The 23,854-nt window shown below is 36.0% G+C and overlaps 1 protein-coding gene across 3 annotated transcripts in view; it reads right to left on the bottom strand.

Annotated features, from left to right (window-relative positions):
- Positions 1-23,854, bottom strand: part of LOC127841305 (zinc transporter 1-like) — a 70,373-nt gene that overhangs the window by 34,054 nt on the left and 12,465 nt on the right. For all 3 annotated transcript variants that reach the window (XR_008030890.1, XM_052370032.1, XM_052370031.1), the window contains exons 2-4: positions 17,549-17,781; positions 3,044-3,272; positions 708-935 (exon numbers count right to left, since the gene is read on the bottom strand). Coding sequence is in view for 2 of the 3 variants with exons in the window: in XM_052370032.1 (XP_052225992.1) it covers positions 708-935; positions 3,044-3,272; positions 17,549-17,725 (634 nt within the window). In the remaining variant the exon portion in view is untranslated. The remainder of the gene's footprint in view (positions 1-707; positions 936-3,043; positions 3,273-17,548; positions 17,782-23,854) is intronic.

The following is a 23,854-nucleotide window of genomic DNA, read 5'->3' as shown; positions in this document are numbered from 1 at the left end:
CCAACCAGGGGGGGGGGGGGGGGGGTCACACAGTCAATTATGACCATGTCAGACATCACTGACAACTAAGGCCTGTGGTTTAAAAGAGATCATAGCCAGAGTTTTTTTCTTTTTCATAAAATTTATTCAAACGTAACTTGGGGTGTAGAGTGCCCCAAGTACCCACTTAAGATAATTAAATAGACAATTACAAAATAAAGGTGACTTAGTATGCTAGGTAATATTAACACAGTTATAAAAAACACAATAATATTTTAGACGAGCTGGCTATGACAATAGCTCGAGTTTTCTCCGAAAACAGCCGCGCTAAAAATGAATATAGAAATCCACACAAAATCTGTCACTAATTTTTAGTAACATGCAATGCAAGTCAAGAAACTTGTTTTTTGTTTGTTTTCCAATTGTCAAGAAGTGGTGATTGGGTGATCTTTTAAAAGTATTGCTAAAATGTTCATTTTGGCTATTGAAGAGCTCATCATCATTATCTTCATTGTGCACCAATATCCTCTTTACAACTAGAGTGTTTACATGATTTTAATATCGCCATATTAGGAAAACTGCCCCGCTCCCTGGCGGCCATGCTTTTGATAGAACTGTTCCATTTTAGTACACAGCTGAGTTATCATAATAACAAATCTTCTGACCAAGTTTTATGAAGATTGGACTATATACAAGTCTCCTAAAGTGTTAACAAAGCATTTACTTACGCATTTTACTACTATCCTGATCCAACTCAACCACTGTGTCATCAGACTCAGATTCACTGTGGTGATCGTGATGTGTAGCTGTGCCGTTGGTGGCCCTCCTTATTTCTACAAGGGCCTGACTCTCCTTCACCATGACATCATGGGAGTGGTTGGAATGGTTTGGTGTAGCCTTCTTGCCATCATGGCTGTGACCATGACCTCCACCACCATGGCTGTGGCCATGACCTCCTGAAAATAGAGTTGTTATTAACAATTATGTTAAAATGTACAATTTTAAATATCCAGATCTTTTTAAGCTAAAAACAGAACTGAGATGTTGATATTGTGTATTGAAACCACAAGGGTTTGACACATGAAGGTAGACAATATACTTTGTTTACTCTGCAATTAAAGTATTACTATCAAATCATAATGTAACTTTCTACTTGAATATTATATTAACCTACAACTTCATTTTTACAATACAAAATTATGGTTATGCTTAAGTTAATTTCAAATTGCTTATCATGAACAATAGAACACTGAAGTTTCATGATCCTAGGCGTAAGCTTTCTTGAGTTATCATCCGGAAACCATTTTACTGTGTCGAGTCACTGTGACCTATGACCTAGTGACCTGGAAATCAATAGGGGTCATCTGCGAGTCATGATCTATGTACCTATGACGTTTCATGATCCTAGGCGTAAGCGTTCTTGAGTTATCATCTGGAAACCATTTTACTGGTTCTAGTCACTCTGACCTTGACCTTTGACCTAGTGACCTAAAAATTAATAGCGGTCATCTGCGAGTCATGTTCAATGTACCTATGAAGTTTCATGATCCTAGGCGTAAGCGTTCTTGAGTTATCATCCGGAAACCATTTGACTGGTTCTAGTCACCCTGACCTTGACCTTTGACCTAGTGACCTGAAAATCAATAGGGGTCATCTGCGAGTCATGTTCAATGTACCTATTAAGTTTCATGATCCTAGGCATAAGCCTTCTTGAGTTATCATCCGGAAACCATTCGGTGGATGGACCAACGGACGGACATACAGACCAACCAACCGACATGAGCAAAACAATATACCCCCACTTCTTCGAAGGGGGGCATAATAAGGCATTTTAAATCAAAATATGTTATTTTGACCTTTGTGAGTGACTTTGACCATGAACCTAGCAACCTGGATCTTATATTTGAAACTCAGCTAGATAATGGAGAACAATTGTGGACAGTCATTACAGAATCCCTTGATGCATAGTAAAGGAATGACTAAATAATGAATAATTCATCAAATTTGTGACCTTTGACCTCAATGTGTGACCTTGACCTTAGCACCTAGGATTATGGGTGTTGAATGTGAATCAACCCCAGATGATTGAGAACAACTATGGCAAGTTTCATGGCTCTGGCTCATATGTTAATGGAGATAAAGCTCTAAGCTTATATTAAAAAGCATTTTTTTAAAGATACAAAGGGCATCATCCTCTTATCCAAAGATATACTCATACCAAGTTTCAATAAAATCCACCAAAATACTTTTAAGATATGGTTCCGGACACAAAAGTGCCGGCTGGAAAGACAGACGTACAGAAAGGTGGCGGCCATGTTGTTCAACCAACCAAAACCATTTTGGAATGCATCCAAGATATCATTAAAACAAATGTTCTGACCAAGTTTTGTGAAGACTGGACAATAAACCTGACTTTTAAAGTGTTAACAGTAATAACCTGATCCGTTGTTCACATTCTTTTTTATAAGTAACTAGCCTTACAAAGTACAGTCAATGTTCCTTAACAATCTTGAAGCTTGATTTGCTTTTTATTTATCTTCCCTTTTCCTGGCCATTTTTGGAAAATATGCAATGTCCAGATTGGGTATTTTTTCTCGCGTAAAATTCACTGCTTTGGGAAAAACTATTGTAAACATGAACAACTCTTTCTAATAATAAAAAAAAAGACCAAAATCATAAGAATTATAGTTATATACTTTGTTAGATGTAATTGAAATAAAATAGAGATATAAGAATCATTAGACACTTCTGTCTAAAAAAACTAAAGTTTTTTGGAGTATTTTTTTTAATTGGGAATTTGTTGTACCTTCTCTTTGGGAATGGTCACTTAAACGAACCTGTAAATGCGATCTAAAAAGGTCTGTTCATATCCACTGGATTTCACTGAATAGTCAATCACAGAAATCAGTGAAAGTCATTTGATTTTGCAATTAAATCAGCAAACATATTACCAAAACATTTTCAAAGACAGATTTTGATTGGAAGATTGGTAAAAATGACAGCAGGTTCAAGTGGACAACCACTGACTAGGTGAAAACTCTCACCCCTGCACAACATAACATACCATGCTGACAGAAGAGTGCCAGCCCGATGAGGTTCACCCCAAGCCCTGCGGCCCCGACAATCAGCAGCAGGGTGGGGTTTTCAATCTTCTCCACCTCGACCAGCCTCTTGAGGCCCTCAACCAAGATAGAGAAGCACAGCGCTATCAGGAACACAGAGTTCACAAGTGCCCCCAGTACCTCCGCCCGCGCCCAACCGTACGTGTTCTTTTGGGTATGCCATTTTGATATCTGAAGTGGAGGTGTTATAAAACAAGACTAAATAAACTTTTATATTGGAATATACTGTGCATTTAAAATATACTTCTGAGAATACTTTTGGCAGCCATGTTTTTTAGCTTGAAAATTTTTCAAACAATATCAAGATATCATTAGATAGAATGTTTTTCGCAATTTTCATGGAGATTGGACAACAATCTGACTTCATGAGTATTCACGAGGCTTCACTAAAGCAATATAAGGAAAACTGCAATAGACCCAGGGGTCCTTGTTTTTTGTTGGACTTGAACTATTTTCAAACACTGTTCATCTTAAACAAGACTACAGTCGAAACTGACCTAACGGCCACCTGAGAATAACGGTCACCTGCAGAAAACGGTCAGTCTGGATGACCCCCGATGAAAATCACTCTAGTATAGTACACTTGAGAATAACGGTCACCTTTCCATAACAGCCAACGGCCACTATATTCCACTCCGAAAGTCATCTTTGAATTGAAAACAACGGTCAGGCGACAGTCGTTTTTGAGTCAAGGACATTAAAAACACAGCACATCATTTTGTCCGTCTATTTTGCGGGTAAAGCATCTGATAGCAGTAATTACCTTTGATAGTTCTATGACCGAAAGTTAAGTTTGAACTGAAAACAACTGTCACGCGTCAGTCGTTTCGAGTCGCGAAAATTAAGAACAACAAGATGTGTGTGAAACACAATGTCCCCCTATATGGCGTTTGGCCTTTAAGGATGATCTTGACCTTGACCCTTCACCACTCAAAATGTGCAGCTCCATGAGATACACATGCATATCCAGGGCTTAACACTAACTTTTTTTTCAACAAGCCCATTCGGGCTTGTAAATGCAGAACCTACTAGCCCTGACCAATCTTTCATGTGCCCTGACCCAAGTATATCAAAACCTTTATATTTATCATTCAACTGGTATTTTCTTGTGCGTAGAGATGCGCAGTTATGATTCAATAATTCTTACAAGCTTGCCTTTCTAATGCTAATGAATTCAATATTCATCTACTTTAGACATCTATTTGTAATCTTCAAGCCATTTCGGGAGAAATTTCCTTTTTTTTCCTCATACTTTCTCTTACTTTCCTCCTTCCCTTTTCTTTTCTTATCTGAGGAACCCCCATCCCCACCCATAAAGCCAAACCTTTTTTTACATAGATTGCCGCGGTTACCGTCTGACAACAAATGGTAAGTAAATCTTAGGTTTCGCAAAATAACGTGTTACGGTAGACGTAACAATTGTACAGGGTTAACTCTCTACTAAAAGCCAGGATCAACCATTAATATTAGTTTTGCTAATTGAATTGCGTAAAAAAGATTGCCAAAACACTTCTAATCGATCAAACAAATTACAATTATTTAAAATTGATAAATAACTAATAATTTTATAGTAACTTTGTGTTAATGCTTTCATCCACCCCGGACGATGCTGGGCTATCCCGGCTTTTATATTATAACGTATTTTTATCGAGAAAACACGTCACTACGAAGAAACCAATCAAAAACCGTATCTAGCGGAATTCCGTTTAAAAATAGGTACCGACGTGTTTTACCAGGAAAACTGCCGGGGATTTTCTGAATGATCGGCCTCTTTTTGATTGCAATCAGGGGGTTCCAAATCTATTTTGAGATACGATCCATTTGTTGTCTCCGACTTCACTCTGGGATTTAATTGTCATCTGATCATACTGTATTTAGATTGTTGCATCTTTGAAAAGCTTATTTAAAATGCAGTTTATTGATATAGAACACATAATCCCTCCGAAAATACACATGACCGGTCGGGCATGTTCCTGGGACACTGGCTAGCCCGGACTTAGGTACAGGCAGTGAATGTCGTTCGGACATGCCTTAGTGTTAAGCCCTGATGTCAAATATAAAATTGCTAGCTTCAATATTGCAGAACTTACATTACATGAGCAATTTTGACCCATATATTTGACCTAGAAGGATGACCTTGACCTTTCACCACTCAAAATGTGCAGCTCCATGAGATACACATGCATGCCAAATATCAAGTTGCTATCTTCAATATTGCAAAAGTATTCATAAAATAAGTGATTTGGGCCACATATATTTGACCTCTGACCTTGAAGGATGACCTTGACCTTTCACCACTCAAAATGTGCAGCTCCATAAGTTACACATGCATGCCAAATATCAAGTTGCTATCTTCAATATTGCAAAAGTATTCATAAAATAAGCAATTTTGGCCACATATATTTGACCTCTGACCTTGAAGGATGACCTTCACTTTGACCTTTCACCACTCAAAATGTGCAGCTCCATGAGATACACATGCATGCCAAATATCAAGTTGCTATCTTCAATATTGCAAAAGTATTCATAAAATGAGCGATTTTGGCCACACATATTTTACCTCTGTCCTTAAAGGATGACCTTGACCTTTCACCACTCAACATGTGCAGCTCCATGAGATACACATGCATGCAAAATATCAAGTTGCTATATTCAATATAGCAAAAGTTATTGCAAAATGTTAAAGTTGGCACAAACCAACCAACAGACCAACCAACCAACAGACCAACAGACAGAGCAAAAACAATATGTTCCCCACTACACTGCAACGCCGATATAACGCGGTTGGTGGGGTCCAAAGATCGCGAGCGCGATATATCCGGCGCGCGATATAACTCGAGAAATGTCTAACTCAATTGTATTGCGGTGAACTTCTCAAATTTCCCCAATGTTTTCATTTTATATACAGCGCTGCTGCATATTTGTTTTGTAATAATTGCAAACCAATTATACAATAAACGTTTTCATTACTACATAAGTATCTGTGTATTTATCATAAAAACCAAAATGTAAATTATGTTTTTTATTTTCATGTACGATCCCTCGCGAATCAGCTAAAATGGAAAATTCTTGCCGTAAAAAACTTATAAAATACATTGTGCATAGATTCCAATTTACCCTTACCGTAACGGTAATGATACCGTGTGTTTGAATGATATTTTATTAAGAGGAAATGTCAATGCCACATAATTCGCGAGATACCGCGGTACTTTTGTTGAAATTAACAACAAAACTTTTAACGGAAATTAAATTATCGCAATGTTGTATCGGCTACGAAATTTACAAATAAATACACCCACGCCAATTTTAGCGCGCTTTTTATCAGGACAAAGAAATTCATGACCAGCACCGAAATTTAACGATCTATACTGCCATTATTACCTTTGCAATGACACTAATTGGATATTTCCTAAGTGTTAAAAACAACCCCAGCCTTGTGTAAACAACATTGTCACTAATTGACTGTTTTTCACGCTTCACTGCGTGCCATAGTAAGCCGCGAAATATGTGGTGTTGATACTAGCTAGAACCGGTTTTTTGCTTAAGTTAGCGAATTCTCAAATTTAAACATGTCATTTAGAGATCATGCTCGTCAGATTTTTGAGAGCCATAGCCAAAGCGCGATATATTGGACAGCGCGATATAACGGTCCGCGATATATTGGCGTTGCAGTGTACTATAGTGGGGGACATCAAAACGAAACAGGTGCACGTAACAATAAGAATGTGTATAAGTGGTAATTATCGGCTGCATTCATAACGACAAATCATGAGCGCGTGACGAAGTCAATAAATATTTATGCGATAAAAGGATTAGTGATCGTCTATTCAGGAAAATGTACACTGAATTGCAACTTGTATAACAAACTAAATATTTAAAAATGTTTTGGCATCTTTTTCATTGAATTAGAACGATACTGTTATCCTGTACTGTCGGTTTATGAATCAGCGAATCCGCTTTTAAATTTGTTCAGACGTGACGTCAATGATGCGTGACAATCTTACATCAAAATGAATATACCTCGAACTGTAGGATATGCTGAATGAACGTACTATCGTTTATGACAGCGAATCCGCTTTTTAGACTTGTTTGGTCGTGACGCCAAAGGACTTGGCAAGCTTTATTTACTGAATAAACATGATGCATTAATAAACAATCAAAGTAGCGTTGATAAAGTCATTGATTTAGTTTAACAATATGACATTAAATCAATTTATAAGATATAATCCTGTATTTTCAATGTTAGTTAATTATATTCTTATGCTTATTTATCGGTAATGAGCCTTTGTTTCACTGTATGCAAACGCCTGGGTGGGGAAACAACGTAGAAATACTACCAACTGACCAACCATCTAAAAATTGTGATCTGAAAACAACGGTCACCTGTGGACAATGGCCACTTTGGTCATTTCCCTTGACTCAGGTTTGACTGTATTGCCAAACAATTTATGTCCCCTACCGGCTCACCCATTGTCAGATTTTTTTTAATTGTTGCCAAAGCAACCAGAATTTTTGATGTAAGAACAAAATGAAATGACGTGCATAATGTCTATATTGCCATCAATCCATGTTTCAAGTTTCATGAAAAAATATGAAGAACTTTTAAAGTTATCGCAAGATCTAGAAAAGTGTGACAGACTGGCAAGACAGACAGACAGACACACAGAGCGCAAACCATAAGTCCCCTCCGGTGAAACCGGTACGGGACAATAAGAACATATTCTGAACAAGAGCTGTGTTTGTGAAACACAATGCCCCCTACTGCGCTGCTTTGAAGCCATATATTGACCTTTGATCTTGAAGGATGACCTTGACCTTTCACCACTCAAAATGTGCAGCTCCATGAGATACACATGCATGCAAAATAAGAAGTTGCTATCTTCAATATTGCAAAAGTCATGACCAAGGTTAAAGTTTTGGACAGACACACACATACAATGACAGACACATACAATGACAGACAGACAGGCCAAAAACAATATACCCCCAATCATTCGATCCGGGGCATAAAAAGCAAAAGTGCAGATTCATTGTTGCTATGCATTGAAATTCTCCAATATCTATATATCCTTTAGTTTCATATTGAAATCTGGTATATTATCTGAGATAAAGCCTTAAACAGTTATAACATACAAAAACAACTAAGGGAAATAACTCTTATTTAAGAAAGTGCAGGGTTTTGGTTCTTTTGCCAGGCAATTCTACTCATTGGTATCTATACACTGTAAATCCAATATAACGCGGATGACGGGGTCCAAGCCACGCAACAGCATTATAAACGGACAGCGTTATAAGTTTTGAGCTTATTTATTTAAGGGGCTATAAAAACAGGTAAAGTATAGCCTATAATATAGGTCCTGTGTATCGTCATTCTGTGTTGTCATCCGCAAATACATGCATATAAACCGAATTGAACGATAACAGTATACATACCACTTTTCTAATGTGCACATTTATCCGATAATCCAATATAATTACATCACTTACAAAAAAATAATGTTAAACATTTGTGACAAAATATGTTTATGAACTTCGTAAACAAATTCATATGCCTACGCCATTTTTCAGAAAAATTAGTACAGTGCATTATGGGACACAGCTTTTATTGGACGAGCGAATTTAAATTTAGATTGAATGCAATACGATACATGTACAAAGAAATGTTGTATTGCGTCATACGCAGCATGTAAAAAACGTGCTTTCCGTGGACTTTCTGATAACGGGCAAAAATTTAAGTGCATCTCTGTTAACTATTACACTGCGTTAGCATGTAAATAAATCGTCAGGATCTTTAAAAAAAAATTGTATACGTACTGAAACATTAAACACACACAAAGATATTTTTATTTATCAAGCATGTGTAGCATATAATAAACTATAACACACTTACACAGCCATAGTTTATACAATGAAATACAATACACGATAAATACAAAACATAAACAGGTAATCGTTTTAAATAACTTTAATTTGATAATTATTCCGCTTGCACTTGCCTTATTGAAATTAGCGCACCGAACCGCTCTGATAGGGAATACATGTAATAAACACTGACTCGCGAGTTTTCACACCTTTATTGACATTACACAACAGATTAACACCAATTAGCTGTTGAGTGTCGTTTAACCTCTAAACGATTAAAATCAGTTAAACGGACGGATAAAGCAATCAAGCTGTGATCGCCGGCTTCTTTGAATTTATGAAAATATATGAAGTTGCATAACATGGATTTGAATCAGTATGGAAGGTTGGAGAAAAAACGGGATCCAAGGACCCCCCGCGTTATATTGGACACAGCGTTATAATGGTACGCACTTTATTGGAGTTACAGTGTACTACTATCAGAGCTCCAGATAAGGTTTTGTGAAATTCTTAAATTACTACCAGATTTTCTAAAAGAATTATTAACTCTGAAATTTTATTCTTAATGTTACTACTGAGTTTTGGAAAATAATTCTTATTTTTTCTAAATGACCTAAAAATAAATAATAATGGTTATTTTCATGCAAAAAGAATCAAAATAAACATACTAGCAACTTTATTTATACGAGTTCAACATTGTCTTTTCAGTATTATACAATTTTATTTTTCAAATACCTTCATATGCCCAAACTGTGCTTAGATTGCATGTCTTAGAAGAATTTTTACATATTTCACAATTAAAATGGGTCTCCCCTTTAATCTTTTCAATGATTAGCGACGGGACTTGTCCCTTCCACTCGTTCAATGTTTTTTTGTGTTTAAGTTTGGACCCGTCGTGTCGCGTTCTTGTTTAGCTTTTCCGACTGTGTCGGCAACTGAACATACAACATCGTATAAAATCTTATCTATAATGTCTTTCTAAACATTTAACTTCGGCTCACTTTGCGTACAATATGTTAAAAGCGTGTTTTTGGACGCTTTGCAGTTTTTTAGGACGCTCTCTGGGCGCCGCCATTGTTTTTTGACAGATAGACTGTATACGCCACTTTTATTGGAAAAAATGCGCTTTGTTAAACAAACCCGATAACCATTCTATATAAGCACCGCAAAGATCTTTAATACGCGAAAAAAATCGATACCAACCGATGTAAAAATAATATTCGTAACTTTATTTTGTAATTCTTAATGGTACGAAAAGATTTTAAAATAAATGCGTAACGGACTTGAAAATAATTCGTAATTACGAAAAAACGACCCTTATCTGGAGCTCTGACTACTATGCAGTTTCATGTTGAAATCTTGTATAGTATCTTAGATATAGCCCTTTAGAATTACATTTAATAAAAATAACAATATCTCTTATTTAAAAAAGTGGAGGCCAGGGTTATGGTTATTATACATGACACCTCTCCTCGTTTATATTTATACACCCAGTAAAATTAAAATGTATTGCCGGCCAGGAGGTCCTATAATCATGCAGCCCTAGCCGGCCCGTACTGATAATTTCTGGCCCAAAAAAGAAAAATGATAATTAAAGACAAAAATGATATTTTTTAACAATATTTTACAATGTAATATTATTATAGTAAGAAACTATTTAACCCATTTATGACTAGCGTCTAGAAAAAAGGCCTTAGCAAACAGCGTAGACCCAGATGAGACGCCGCATAATGCAGCGTCTGATGAGGGTCTGCGAAGTTTGCTTAAAGGAATTTTTGTAAGAAATATTCTAAATATAGAAATAAATATACTAGACATCCCTAATTTTGGAAATAAATTGATCCAATTCAGAAGGATGGGAGAGTCCACTAGGCATAAATGGGTTAATATCAATATTCATAAATAATACTGACAAATAATTAAACTTAATTCTTCTTGACTAAATAATGTACTTCTGAGAGCTTAACTTCATTTATTACATTTAGAGCAAGTAAAAATTCAAATTAAATACTTGTCTTTGTGCTTGTTTTTTTAAGTAATGTTACGTAACTGTATTGTTACTCCTGTGCTGATGTTGACAGTTTGCAGTTATTTCAAAATGACCTTTGCTTATGCACTGCTCACGCACGAAATAATCGGATAAAACAGGAACCAAAACGCACATGGTTGGCTTGATTCCCTTTGCAGAATGTCCTCATTTAGTGATGAGGTAGAGTGTATTTCGCTTTGATGACGCGGCAAAAATCTTCGGATACTTTCCATATCAGAAAATGCAACCAATAAAAAAGCATTTACATTATTGGAGTATTCATTAATAATTCATTAAATTCTTACTTTAGCCTTTAAACTTTTACCAAAAATTAAATAGCTTATGGAATTCCAAATTTTGCCATAATTTTATTACAGGAAACGAGGTCCTGCAATATAAGAATCCTTTCCGAATTTTCCAAATTATTTTTGGAAAAATCCAAGATATTTCGGAAAGACTGATACACCCATAAAGTTTCATGACAAAATCTTATATAGTTTCTGAGATATAGCACTGAAAAGTCTGTGACAGATGGACGGACAACACCAAAACTATCCCTCCACCTTTCGCTGGGGATAACAAGCTTCATTCAGAATGGCCTAAAATCTTGACTAATGGCATGGTTACAAATTTTCACTTCAGCCAAATAAAAAAATTGACACTGGCAGCCATGTTCTTCAACAGGACAGAACAATTCAAGAACTACCGGTATGCCAAGATATCATAAGGACTTAATATGTTCTTAGCAAGTTACATGATGTGAAACTCACCCAAAATATTGGAAAAAATAGTCTGACCAAGTTTCAAGAAGATTGGATAATTAATGTTGCCTATATAGTGATAACAAGGTAAATGTTCAAGACCAGCCACCTACGACAGACAAAGGGACCACAATTTGCCAATTATCTTTTTGTTAAACCTGATAATTTAAATGACTATCTAAAATATTTTTATATATACATCTATGGAAATCAATATTAACATTTTAATATCTCTCTACATACAATATGCCCCCACTATTTAACCTGGTAGTTTGTGTGTTATCACACTGACACAGATTTAGGACATTTGGTAAGATGGAAAATCTCCATATACTGAATTCAGATAACAGTTCAAATAAAAGGCATATCTTCAATAAATGTTGATGGTCAACTGACCAGACCCCACTTGAGAAATCAAGTACCTACAAATGTATGTCACAGTGATTACATGAGTGTCCTATAAACTGTTCTCTGCTTTCACTAAATGGTAAATGCTCTTTAACAAAAAAGTTTCAGCTATAATTAACTCACACAATAAGAGCTTAAACAGTTTTATTCAGCTTGGCAGAATTTAAAAACACACGTGACCTTAAACTCAACTTGACCATTGAATAATTCAATGATCACTTTCAGGAACATGTACAGAATATCAGATCAGTAACTTCAAACACATGTTTGACCTGAGCTGGACTGTATTTAATAGGAGACTAAAAGTGTTTTTAAGAAACTGTTAAGTCTAAAGGCGCTTGATGGCAATGTTTGTATGTCCCCCACCACTATAGTGGGGGACATACTGTTTTTGCCCTGTCTGTTGGTTTGTTTGTTGGTTTGTTTGTTTGCCACAACTTTAACATTTGCCATAACTTTTGCAATATTGAAGATAGCAACTTAATATTTGGCATGCATGTGTATCTCATGGAGCTGCACATTTTGAGTGGTGAAAGGTCAAGGTCAAATATATGGGTCAAAATCGCTCATTTGATGTTACTTTTGCAATATTGAAGCTAGCAACTTGATATTTGACATGCATGTGTATCTCATGGAGCTGCACATTTTGAGTGGTGAAAGGTCAAGGTCATCCTTCAAGGTCAAAGGTCATATATATGGGGACATAGTGTTTTACAAACATATCGCTTGTTTTAAATTTATTTTTTTTTAGTTACCTGTTGTTTATTATCATGCATACACATACTAAATAAATAAAAATCTTCAGACAAAACGTCTTCTTGAAATAAGAAACCGTCAGAGACGGGTGATGCTCCCCAAAAGTTTTTTTGGTCACAATACTGCACTATATATTTAGATAAAAGGAAACGTCTTGAGGGGCATATCTTTGGACAAAATAATACGATGGATGGTTTAGCAACTTAAAAATTTCAAAGGGCCATAACTCTCTTAACAAGGGCTGTTTGAACAACATGCATGCCCCCCATATGGGCTGTCAGTTGTAGTGGCAGCCAGTGTGTGAATACGTTTTTTGGCACTGTGACCTTGACCTTTGACCTAATGACCTGTAAAATCAATAGGGATCATCTGCAAGTCATGATCAATGTACCTATGAAGTTTCATGATCCTAGGCGTAAGCTTTCTTGAGTTATCATCCGGAAACCATTTTACTGTGTCAAGTCACCGTGACCTTGACCTTTGACCTAGTGATCTGAAAGTCAATAGGGGTAATCTGCGTGTCATGATCAATGTACCTTTGAAGTTTCATGATCCTAGGCATAAGCATTCTTGAGTTATCATCCAGAAACCATTTTACATTTCGGGTCACCGTTAACTTGACCTTTTACCTACCTGAAAATCAATAGGGGTCATCTGCGAGTCATGATCAATGTACCTATGAAGTTTCATGATCCTAGGCATAAGCGTTCTTGAGTTATCATCCGGAAACCATTTTACTATTTCGGGTCACCATGACCTTGACCTTTGACCTAGTGACCTCAAAATCAATAGGGGTCATCTGCGAGTCATGATCAATGTACCTATAAAGTTTCATGATCCTAGGCCTAAGCGTTCTTGAGTTATCATCCGGAAAATATCTGGTGGACGGACGGACAAACGGATGGACCGACATGTGCAAAACAATATACCCCCTTTTCTTCGAAGGGGGGCATAATAAATCATCTAACCAGAACCCACAAATAACATGTGCATCTCCTCAAGGTAGTTAAGCTTCCCATAAAGCTTCATTGAATTCCAGTCAGTAGTTGGGGGGAAAAGAATTGCACCATATGTACAGTTAATGTAAAATTTCAAAGGGCCATAACTCTGTGAAAAATCATCCGACCAGAACCGGCTGATAATATGCACATCTCCTGTTTGTAGTGAAGCTTCCCATAAAGTTTCATTGAATTCCCGTAATAAGTTGCTGAGAAATAGCTCGGACAAGAATTGCACAATATGTACAATGGACAATTTCAAAGGGCTATAACTCTGTGAAAAATCATCTGACGAGAACCGGCTGATAATATGCACATCTTCTCTTGGTAGTGAAGCTTCCCATAAAGTTTCATTGAATTCGGGTCATTAGTTGCTGCGAAATAGCCCAGACAAGAATTGCACTACATGTATATGTACAGTTAATAGAAAATTTCAAAGGGCCATAACTCTGTGAAAAATCATCCGACCAGAACCGGCTGATATTATGCACATCTCCTCTTGGTAGTGAAGCTTCCCATAAAGTTTCATTGAATTCCGGTCATTAGTTGCTGAGAAATAGCCCGGACAAGAATTGCACTACATGTATATGTACAGTTAATGGAAAATTTCAAAGGGCCATAACTCTGTGAAAAATCATCCGACCAGAACCGGCTGATAATATGCACATCTCCTCTTGGTAGTGAAGCTTCCCATAAAGTTTAATTGAATTCCGGTCATTAATTGCTGAGAAATAGCCCGGACAAAAATTGTGCACGGACGGATGCACGGACCGACGAATTTTGGGGGAGCATAAAAAATGATAATAACACAGCTTAGGTGCAACGTTGTCAAGAATAATGGAAGATATACCTGTTTCATAATTGAAAGAAATGTTTACAACTTTGCAATTAACGTGGTGTGTAGCCTCAAAGCGGAGACGTATGCTAAAAATAGCCGAAATAAAATGCAAATTAAATTCTTATTTAAACAACTTTTACCAGCAGAAAGTAACTTATTAGATCAATACAAACGTTTTAATTATTTAGAAGAGACCTACTTTGTGAGTGATACCGGAAAATGTTGAAAATCGACGATATATTTTTGGTGACCTGAGTCACCGAAGCGTTGCTCTATCCCGAGTTAACAGCGATGTAAATAAACTGATTGTTTGTAAACACAGTTGACTTGGACGACACTGTAGTTTTAGCTCAAAGCAATTTGTATTGCTCATTTTGTTATGGAAATGTCCAACAGAATATATATATTGTTTTTTGATAACCTTTATAAACAAGAGATTGCCAAGCAATATTGTCCCTTACCAGTGAAACTCCACCATTGTCAATTTTGTTGTGGTTTTTTTTCTGTTGCCATAGCAACCAGAATTCTTGACATAGGAACAAAATGAAATGACGTGCATAATCTCAATATTGCCATCTATCCATGTTTCAAGTTTCATGAAAAATTATATGAAGAACTTTTAAAGTTATCGCAGGATCCAGAAAAGTGTAACAGACAGACTGACAGACAGACAGACAGAGCGCAAACCATAGGTCCCCTCCGGTTTCACCAGTAGGGGACAATAAAATATGCAAAATATATTTAAAAATCTGTAATAATTACCAATCATCACCTTGTATGAGACTTTAAACAAGAGATGTGTTCGTCAGAAACACAATGCCCAATATAGTGCCGCTTTGAAATAAAATTTCATAAAATCCTTTGGCAGGTTTAGAAATTATCTCCCTTTTAATATAAATAAGTGAAACTCCAGCTGCTGGATTAGTATATTTTAATTTGAATTATTATTATAAACAATTAGTAGGTCCTTTATTTAAGGCAAGTTACCGATTGCCCAAACAATACAAAACAGCACAATACAGCCATAGGTCCCCTCCGGTTTCACCAGTAGGGGACAATAAAATATGCAAAATATATTTAAAAATCTGTAATAATTACGAATCGTCACCTTGTATGAGCCTTTAAACAAGAGATGTGTTCGTCAGAAACACAATGCCCAATATAGTGCCGCTTTGAAATAAAATTTCATAAAATCATTTGGCAGGTTTAGAAATTATCTCCCTTTTAATATAAATAAGTGAAACTCCAGCTGCTGGATTAGTATATTTTAATTTTAATTATTATTATAAACAATTAGTAGGTCCTTTATTTAAGGCAAGTTACCGATTGCCCAAACAATACAAAACAGCACAATACAGCACAATACAAAACAACATAAACACAAATAAGAATAAAGCTGGGGTCACCGCCCTGGAACGGTCAATGCAAAGCATTAGGGGTTTAAACCGGTTTTGGAGTACTCAACCTCACACTTGGCCCAGCGATATTTATAATACATTTAAGTGTAAATAAAATTTAACCACATAGCATTGTAACTCAAATTAAACAATAATAAAAGGAAAATAAAACGCATTCAATTTAATTACCATTTAATTACTCAATTGTATTGAAGATACCAGAGCAACAGAGATACAACTTTTTGAGGAACGATGGAATGAAACTATGAACAAGTGTCAACTTCATTCCTTCTGTATAGAAAAAGATTTAACAAGATGTGTTTGTGAAACACAATGTCCCCCTATATGACATTTGACCTTGAAGGATGACCTTGACCTTGTGAAGGATAACCTTGACCTTGACCTTTCACCACTCAAAATGTGCAGCTCCATGAGATACACATGCATGCCAAATATCAAGTTGCTATCTTCAATATTGAAAAAGTATTCATAAAATAAGCGATTTGGGCCACATATATTTGACCTCTGACCTTGAAGGATGACCTTGACCTTGACATTTCACCACTCAAAATGTGCAGCTCCATGAGATGCACATGCATGCCAAATATCAAGTTGCTATGTTCAATATTGCAAAAGTTCTGAAGAAGGTTAAAGTTTTGGGACACACACACGCACACACACACACATGGACACATACAATGACAGACAGGCCAAAAGCAATGTTCCCCCGATCATTTGATCCGGGGGCATAAAAAGCATGATGAATGACAATGTTACAGGTCCAATAAGCTGTATTTAGTGAATCATGATCTTTGAAGTGTGAACTTGACTTTTGAGACACAAAGACAAGATATGACCTTGTAAGCCAATGTTCAAAGCATGTGATCCAATTTCAAATTGAAGACCTCAAGATGAACACAGAAACCAAGTTTCATAGAAATTGAGTGATAATCTCTACAATGGTAACAAGGTTTTCTCCTAAGATTTGTTCTGTAGACCTAGTTTTTCGGACCACATGACCCACACTCTAAACTTGGCCTAGATATTGTCCAAATACAAACTGTGACAAAGTTTCATAAAGTTTGAGTCATACATGTATCATGTAGAGTGGTAACAAGATCTGATCTGGGGATGTAGTTTTAGAAAACACTTTATCCAGATTCAACTCAACCTTGATCTTTTCTACATAAACATTCTGACCAAGTTTCATTAAGATGGAGGAAAATCTGGCCTCTAGACTGGTACAGAGCTCAAAATTGACGACACACACCACACATCCAACAGCATTATGACAGAAAACAGAAATAGATAAGTAACAATAGTTTATTATGAGCACTGTGCTCAGGTGAGCTAGAAATAACTGTAAAATAGATTTTAATAGCTATAAACATTATTTACCCGCACTGATGCAAATCCCACAATGAGCGCCACCACGTCTGACAGCATGTGAAAGGAGTCAGCAACAAGGGCGATTGAGTTTGTCATGTACCCCACGATGATCTCAACAAGGAAGAAACCCCCAGTGAGGGCCAGCATTGTCAGCAGACGACATGTCTTCCCGCTGTACTTTCCCATCCTTTGTTCTTCTTGTTGGTGTTAACTGTTGTCTTTTTATTAACTATAACATTCACCTGAAATATACAGAATACAACTGCTGTTAAAGTCCATTCAAATTATCAAGTGATATTGATCAGCAATAACATGTATATGAAAGAGAGGAGTACTTTAAAATGTGTTAGATATCAGCATACATGTATAATTTATATACATTTAATAACAATATAATATCAAATTGGAAAAAAGATATCTGAAATTGTGGTGATGAATCACCATGCTTTCACTATGTGGCCAGACTTTGTCAAAGTTCAAAGTTTAGTTTTTGTTTGATGGTAAAACATTGTGATAAGTCTTAAACCAACATTCTTATTGTTGTGATAAAACACCAGTTTTCAATATTATGTCAGCAATATTCAAAGTTCATAGTTTAGTTTTCTGTTAAGTATAACTTGAGATTGACCCATTCAGCACAACATCATGATTTGTAATTTTACTTTTGTTACAAAACTTGATGCCATAAATATAAAAATTAATTTAAAACAAGAAACCGTCGGAGGTTTTTTTTTCCTCAATATTGCACTATATATTCAGATAAAAGGAAACGTCTTGAGGGCACAGTAGTTGGGGAGACGAGAATTTTTTATAGAAAATTTCAAAGGGCCATAACTCTGTGAAAAATCATCCGACCAGAACCTGCTTATAAAGTTTCATTGAATTCCGGTCATTAGTTGCTGAGAAATAGCAGAAATAGCCCGGACAAAAATTGTGCACGGAAGGACAGACAGACACACACAGTCAACTATATGCTCCCCCCAAAATAAATTTTGGGGGATCATAAAAAAAAGACTTTTTTTTACAAGAAACAATTATGATGGACAAGATCATGAAGACATGTTTTTGTTTGAAAAATCATCATTTAAGAAATTAAAAACCTGAAAGAAAATTTGAAACTATGACAAGCTAGAAGATTGTTAAAGCCTGATGACTGTTTAAATAGAAGGTGAGGGTACAGAACTTATCAGGACTATCCAATATCTGGACCAAGTCTTCAAGTGCACAGCTAGGACTAACTATGCACAGGTCAGAATGGGTCTTTTTAAATTACTATTATAAATGACAGTATTAAACAGTAACTGTTACTGAGGGCCAGTGAGGGGTGAACGGACGACTGTTGTAACTCATATTCAATAAAGGAGAAATGACAGTTTTCCGTTCAGGCCCCACAGCAGCAGTTTTTAATACTAAATGTGATGAACAATGACATTTAATTATTATGCACCTCATTGAGAAAATGGAGAATGTTTTAGACATAAAAAATATATTCAAACTTTACAAACATTTGTTGTGTTATTTATGTGCTGAAAAAAAGATTAAGTTTAAATTTAACACATGGTTTTTACTTGACCTTCTTTTTTAATAGTAGAGAAATGACATTATGTTTATTTATTAAAGACTACAACTATACAATATGGACTGTGGTATTGCAATACAAAATTTTACTACCACTTTCACAATGATCATTTTTATTAACATGGTTTTTTACTCCATGATAAAACTAATAAAGGCTCAAAAATGGTGCTGCAAGTTTCAATAACTAAAAAGGACATAAAGCTGCTACATCAACGATTATGAAAATGAAAAAATGAAAAGCAATTATTCACATAGAAACAAGATTTTGTTCAATTGAAGTCTGTGAAGTATCATAGTTGACAAATTATCAAATTCACTCTTCAATTTCAAACATGTATGACACTTTACAGCTCTTTATAACTAGTTTGCTGTAAACTTACCATGTGCATGAAACTAACATATCAATTTCAATTTTTTACAAACAATAACTTCATTTATAATTAGAAGATATAGAAATATCAGTCACTAACAAGCGATGTGTTTGTGAAACACTATGTCCCCATATATATGACATTTGACCTTGAAGGATGACCTTGACCATGACCTTTCACCACTCAAAATGTGCAGCTCCATGAGATACACATGCATGCCAAATATCAAGTTGCTAGCTTCCATATTGCAAAAGTATACATTAAATGAGCGATTTTGACCCATACATTTGACCTTGAAGGATGACCTTGACCTTTCACCACTCAAAATGTGCAGCTCCATGAGATACACGTTCATGCCAAATATGAAGTTGCTATCTTCAATATTGCAAAAGTTATGGCAAATGTTAAAGTTGGGGCAAACAAACCAACAAACAAACCAACAGTCAGGGCAAAAACAATCTGTCACCCACTATAGTGGTGGGGGACATAAAAATAAATTAACAAGATATGTGTTCGTCAGAAACACAATGCCCCCTACTGCGCCGCTTTAAATAAAATTTCTATTTATCATTTGGCAGGTATAGAAATCATCTCCCTTTAAAGCTTATTACTTCCCTTGGATTTTGTCCAATCCAACCAGGGGGGGGGGGGAGGGTCTGTAGACAGTCAAAAATGATCAATCACTGACAAACAAGGCCTGTGGTATATCAAAGAGATCATAGCCAGAGTTCATCATGTATCTATGGACATAAGTACACAGGTATGTAATGAACTCTACTATTCACAAATGAGTACAGGAAAGAAATGATAATCATTTAAAAAAAAAACTTTGACAAATCAATCATTTGAGTTATAAATAATCAAAATAACCAATCTGTACAGTAACTGTGAACAGAACTTAAATTCTTGGTAAGGAAATATATAATCTGAGATTTATAATTATATAAATTACTTCCCTTGAAAATAATTCTCTAACAAATCTCTATTTTTAGTAGCAAATAATTAAAAGCCACTACCGTGACTGTAGATTCACCACTCAAAATGTGCAGCTCCATGAGATACACATGCATGCCAAATATCAAGTTGCTATCTTGAATATTGAAATACTGCAAAAGTGTACATTAAATGAGTGATTTTGACCCATATATTTGACCTTTGACCTTGAAGGATGACCTTGAACTTGACTTTTCACCACTCAAAATGTGCAGCTCCATGAGATACATATGCATGCCAAATATCAAGTTGCTATCTTCAATATTGCAAAAGTTATTGCAAATGTTAAAGTTGGCGCAAACCAACCAACAGACCAACCAACCAACAGACCAACAGACAGGGCAAAAACAATATGTCCCCCACTACTATAGTGGGGGACATAAAAAATAAATTACCTAAATGAAAAAAAAAAATCAACAAGAGCTGTCAGATGACAGCGCGCTCAACTATTCGAGTGCTTGACAGTATAACGTAAGCCATCATGGAGAGGGGGGGGGGTGTATAATGTGGGTGTGTGGTCATTTAATAGATGATTTTTCAAAAATAAGGAAAACAAATCTTTTTTTTTGGGGGGGGGGGGGGGATTCTGGGGTGCGGCATGAGGTGGTTTGGGTGGAGTGCATTGTGGTATGTCAGGTACATTTTTAGGTGTTGTTTTGTCAAAGTATCAATCAAATGTGATCATAAATAAAGAAGTTATGGCAATTTAAGCAAAATGTTAAATTATCTACATGTAAGTATAAAAGGGACCATTATTCTGTCAAAATGCTTGATACAGCTGTCTGCTCTTGTTTATAGATTGGGGTCATGTTGGTAAAAAAGTATGCAAAATATAAAAATGGGGTCATGTTGGTAAAAAAGTATGCAAAATATAAAAGCAATATGTCAAAGGACATAGGAAATAATAGGCAGTTTTTTTTATCTGATTTTGGGAAAAGGGCCTGGCCTTTTTTGAGGGGAAAACAAATTGTGCCAAATGCTGGATTTGGGGGGAAAAAATCACGCGAAACGCCGGATTTTGGGGAAAATAAGGAAAGCCTTAAATAATCAATTTAACATATTTTGCTGTTTTTAAAACATATTCAAGGTGACAGATAATTTAATTATGCAATATGTTATATTTCCTACACTGGATCAGGTTAACTTGTGTATTTATTGTTAAAAAAAAATGAAGTCTGGGGGAAAATTTACCTGCTGAGGGGAAAAAAAAATCCGAGGGGAAAGGGCCGTTTTTTCGGATGGTCCCAAAGAAGTAAAAAAAGCCCTGGGTGCGCATAGCAACGTAAAAGATATTCATCAAAACGCTGGCAGAATCCATTATTTAAGCATAGAAATGGAAAAAACACGTAAAATCAGAAGATTGATAACGAAAGCGGAAGTGGGAAATGCGCAGTTATTTTCCAGCACTATCGGACGGTACCCGAGATTTTTTTCCAAGATCGTTTTTTCTACAAGAGACGAAAAAAGTAGGGTTTGGGACCAAAATCGTAGGTAGGGTCGGGTTACAGAACCATACAATTTATTTTCTTTTGCCAGGGTATTAATCATGTCAATAAATAGTGTAAATAAATAAACTAAAAGAAACAAGTATAACAAAGATGTTTCTTGAATGTTAAAATTTGTATTTTTTCTACTTTTTTAAATTCATATTTTGTTCAGCTTGCTATGCAAATTAAATGCAACAAGACTATTGCCAAGCAATAAAAGTCCTCTACCGGTGAATCTCTAGCATTTTCAGATTATTTTAAAAAAAAGAAGATTTGTTCGCATTTGCTATTTGATAGCAACCAGAATTCTTGAAGTAGGAACAAAATGAAACGATGTGCATAATCTTCATATTGCCATCCGTCCATGTTTCAAGTTTCATGAACAAATATGAAGAACTCTTAAAGTTATCGCAGGATCCAGAAAAGTGTGACAGACTGACAGACTCAAGGACACACAGAGTGCAAACCATAAGTCCCCTCAGGTTTCAACGGTAGGTGACTAATAAACTATGTTAACATAAATATCCCCAATTATTATACATATAAATATATCCCCCCACCTAATTCCCCTACATTCCACTTTTGTATGATTCACTCAACTTCTGACGAAAAAAACAGCATCAAGGTATAGAAGTTAGCAAGTAAACACACTAGATACACACTTGTTAACTTTTAGTAAAGTAATCACCCTCTTGCAGCAAAACTTTTTAAGTAACTTACAAATTACACAAGTGACAAGATATTTTTTTTTTAAATGATGCCACAACTATGGTTGTGTGAAGCATCCGAACTGAAAAATGATGGTGAACAATGGAACGTGCTGATAAATATGAGCCTTGATCTGAGAAAACTGGGCTTAATGCATGTGCGTAAAGTGTCATCCCAGATTAGCCTGTGCAGTCCGCACAGGCAAATCAGGGATGACACTTTCCACCTAAACTTGATTTTCGGTAGGGAGGAACTTCCTTGAAACTAAAAATACCATAAAAGTGTAAAGTGTCGTCCCTGATTAGCCTGTGCCGACTGCACAGGCTAATCAGGGACTACACTTTACGCACATGCATTAAGCCGGGTTTTCTTAGAACACAACTCATATGTTTCAATGTTTAAGCCTTCCAGCAGCAATACTTTTTGAGTTACCCCAGACACAAGTACAACAACAGGGCCATCATGGGCCCTGAGGGGCTCATTCAAGACCCGAAAGAATTAAAACTATTCTTACTTAATTAATTATACATGTACATAATTGAGGTGGCATGTAGTGCAAAAGAGCCATAACTCTTGCTACAATATTTTAAGAGTTATTGCCCTTTGTTTAGATTTTTACCTTAATTTTGTCCAGAGCAATATCTTTAAAACTAAACAAGGAATTAACTTGAAGAATTATGGGCTTCAAAGCTTGTTTACACTCTTAAAGTCACATTTGTATTCTTATGTTCATGAAACTCATGATACATGTATGTAGGATGAGTTCTAATATTGTTCAGGTTGTTGAAAAACTGAAAAACATTGCAACTGGGGGGGGGGGGGGGGGGGGGGGGGGGGGGGGGGGGGGGCGTGGAAGTTTACTGACATTGGCTATAGTGAAACCATGCTAACACTCTTAATCCTTTATCTCTTCTAAAAGATAAGTACAGTCTACTCTCGACATCCGATATATCGATTTTCTCGATATGTCGAAGTAAGCTCAATGTCCCATCTGTTTCCTTCTTTATCTATATTAATAAACATTGCATATCTCGATTTTATTTATGTTGAACAATTCGATATCTCGATATAAAAATTTGTTCCGATTCCCGATTTTACATGTATTTACTGTGGTTTATCTCGAAGTGCGAATAACTGTCCCAGTGTCAGCAAAGATGAGAAATGGTTTCTATGATACT

The sequence above is a fragment of the Dreissena polymorpha genome, chromosome 1 (assembly GCF_020536995.1).
Source record: "Dreissena polymorpha isolate Duluth1 chromosome 1, UMN_Dpol_1.0, whole genome shotgun sequence".
In the NCBI taxonomy this organism is placed as follows: Eukaryota; Metazoa; Mollusca; class Bivalvia; order Myida; family Dreissenidae; genus Dreissena; species Dreissena polymorpha.
Note: the sequence above shows the minus strand (reverse complement) of the source record. Positions and strands in the feature narration are given on the sequence as shown.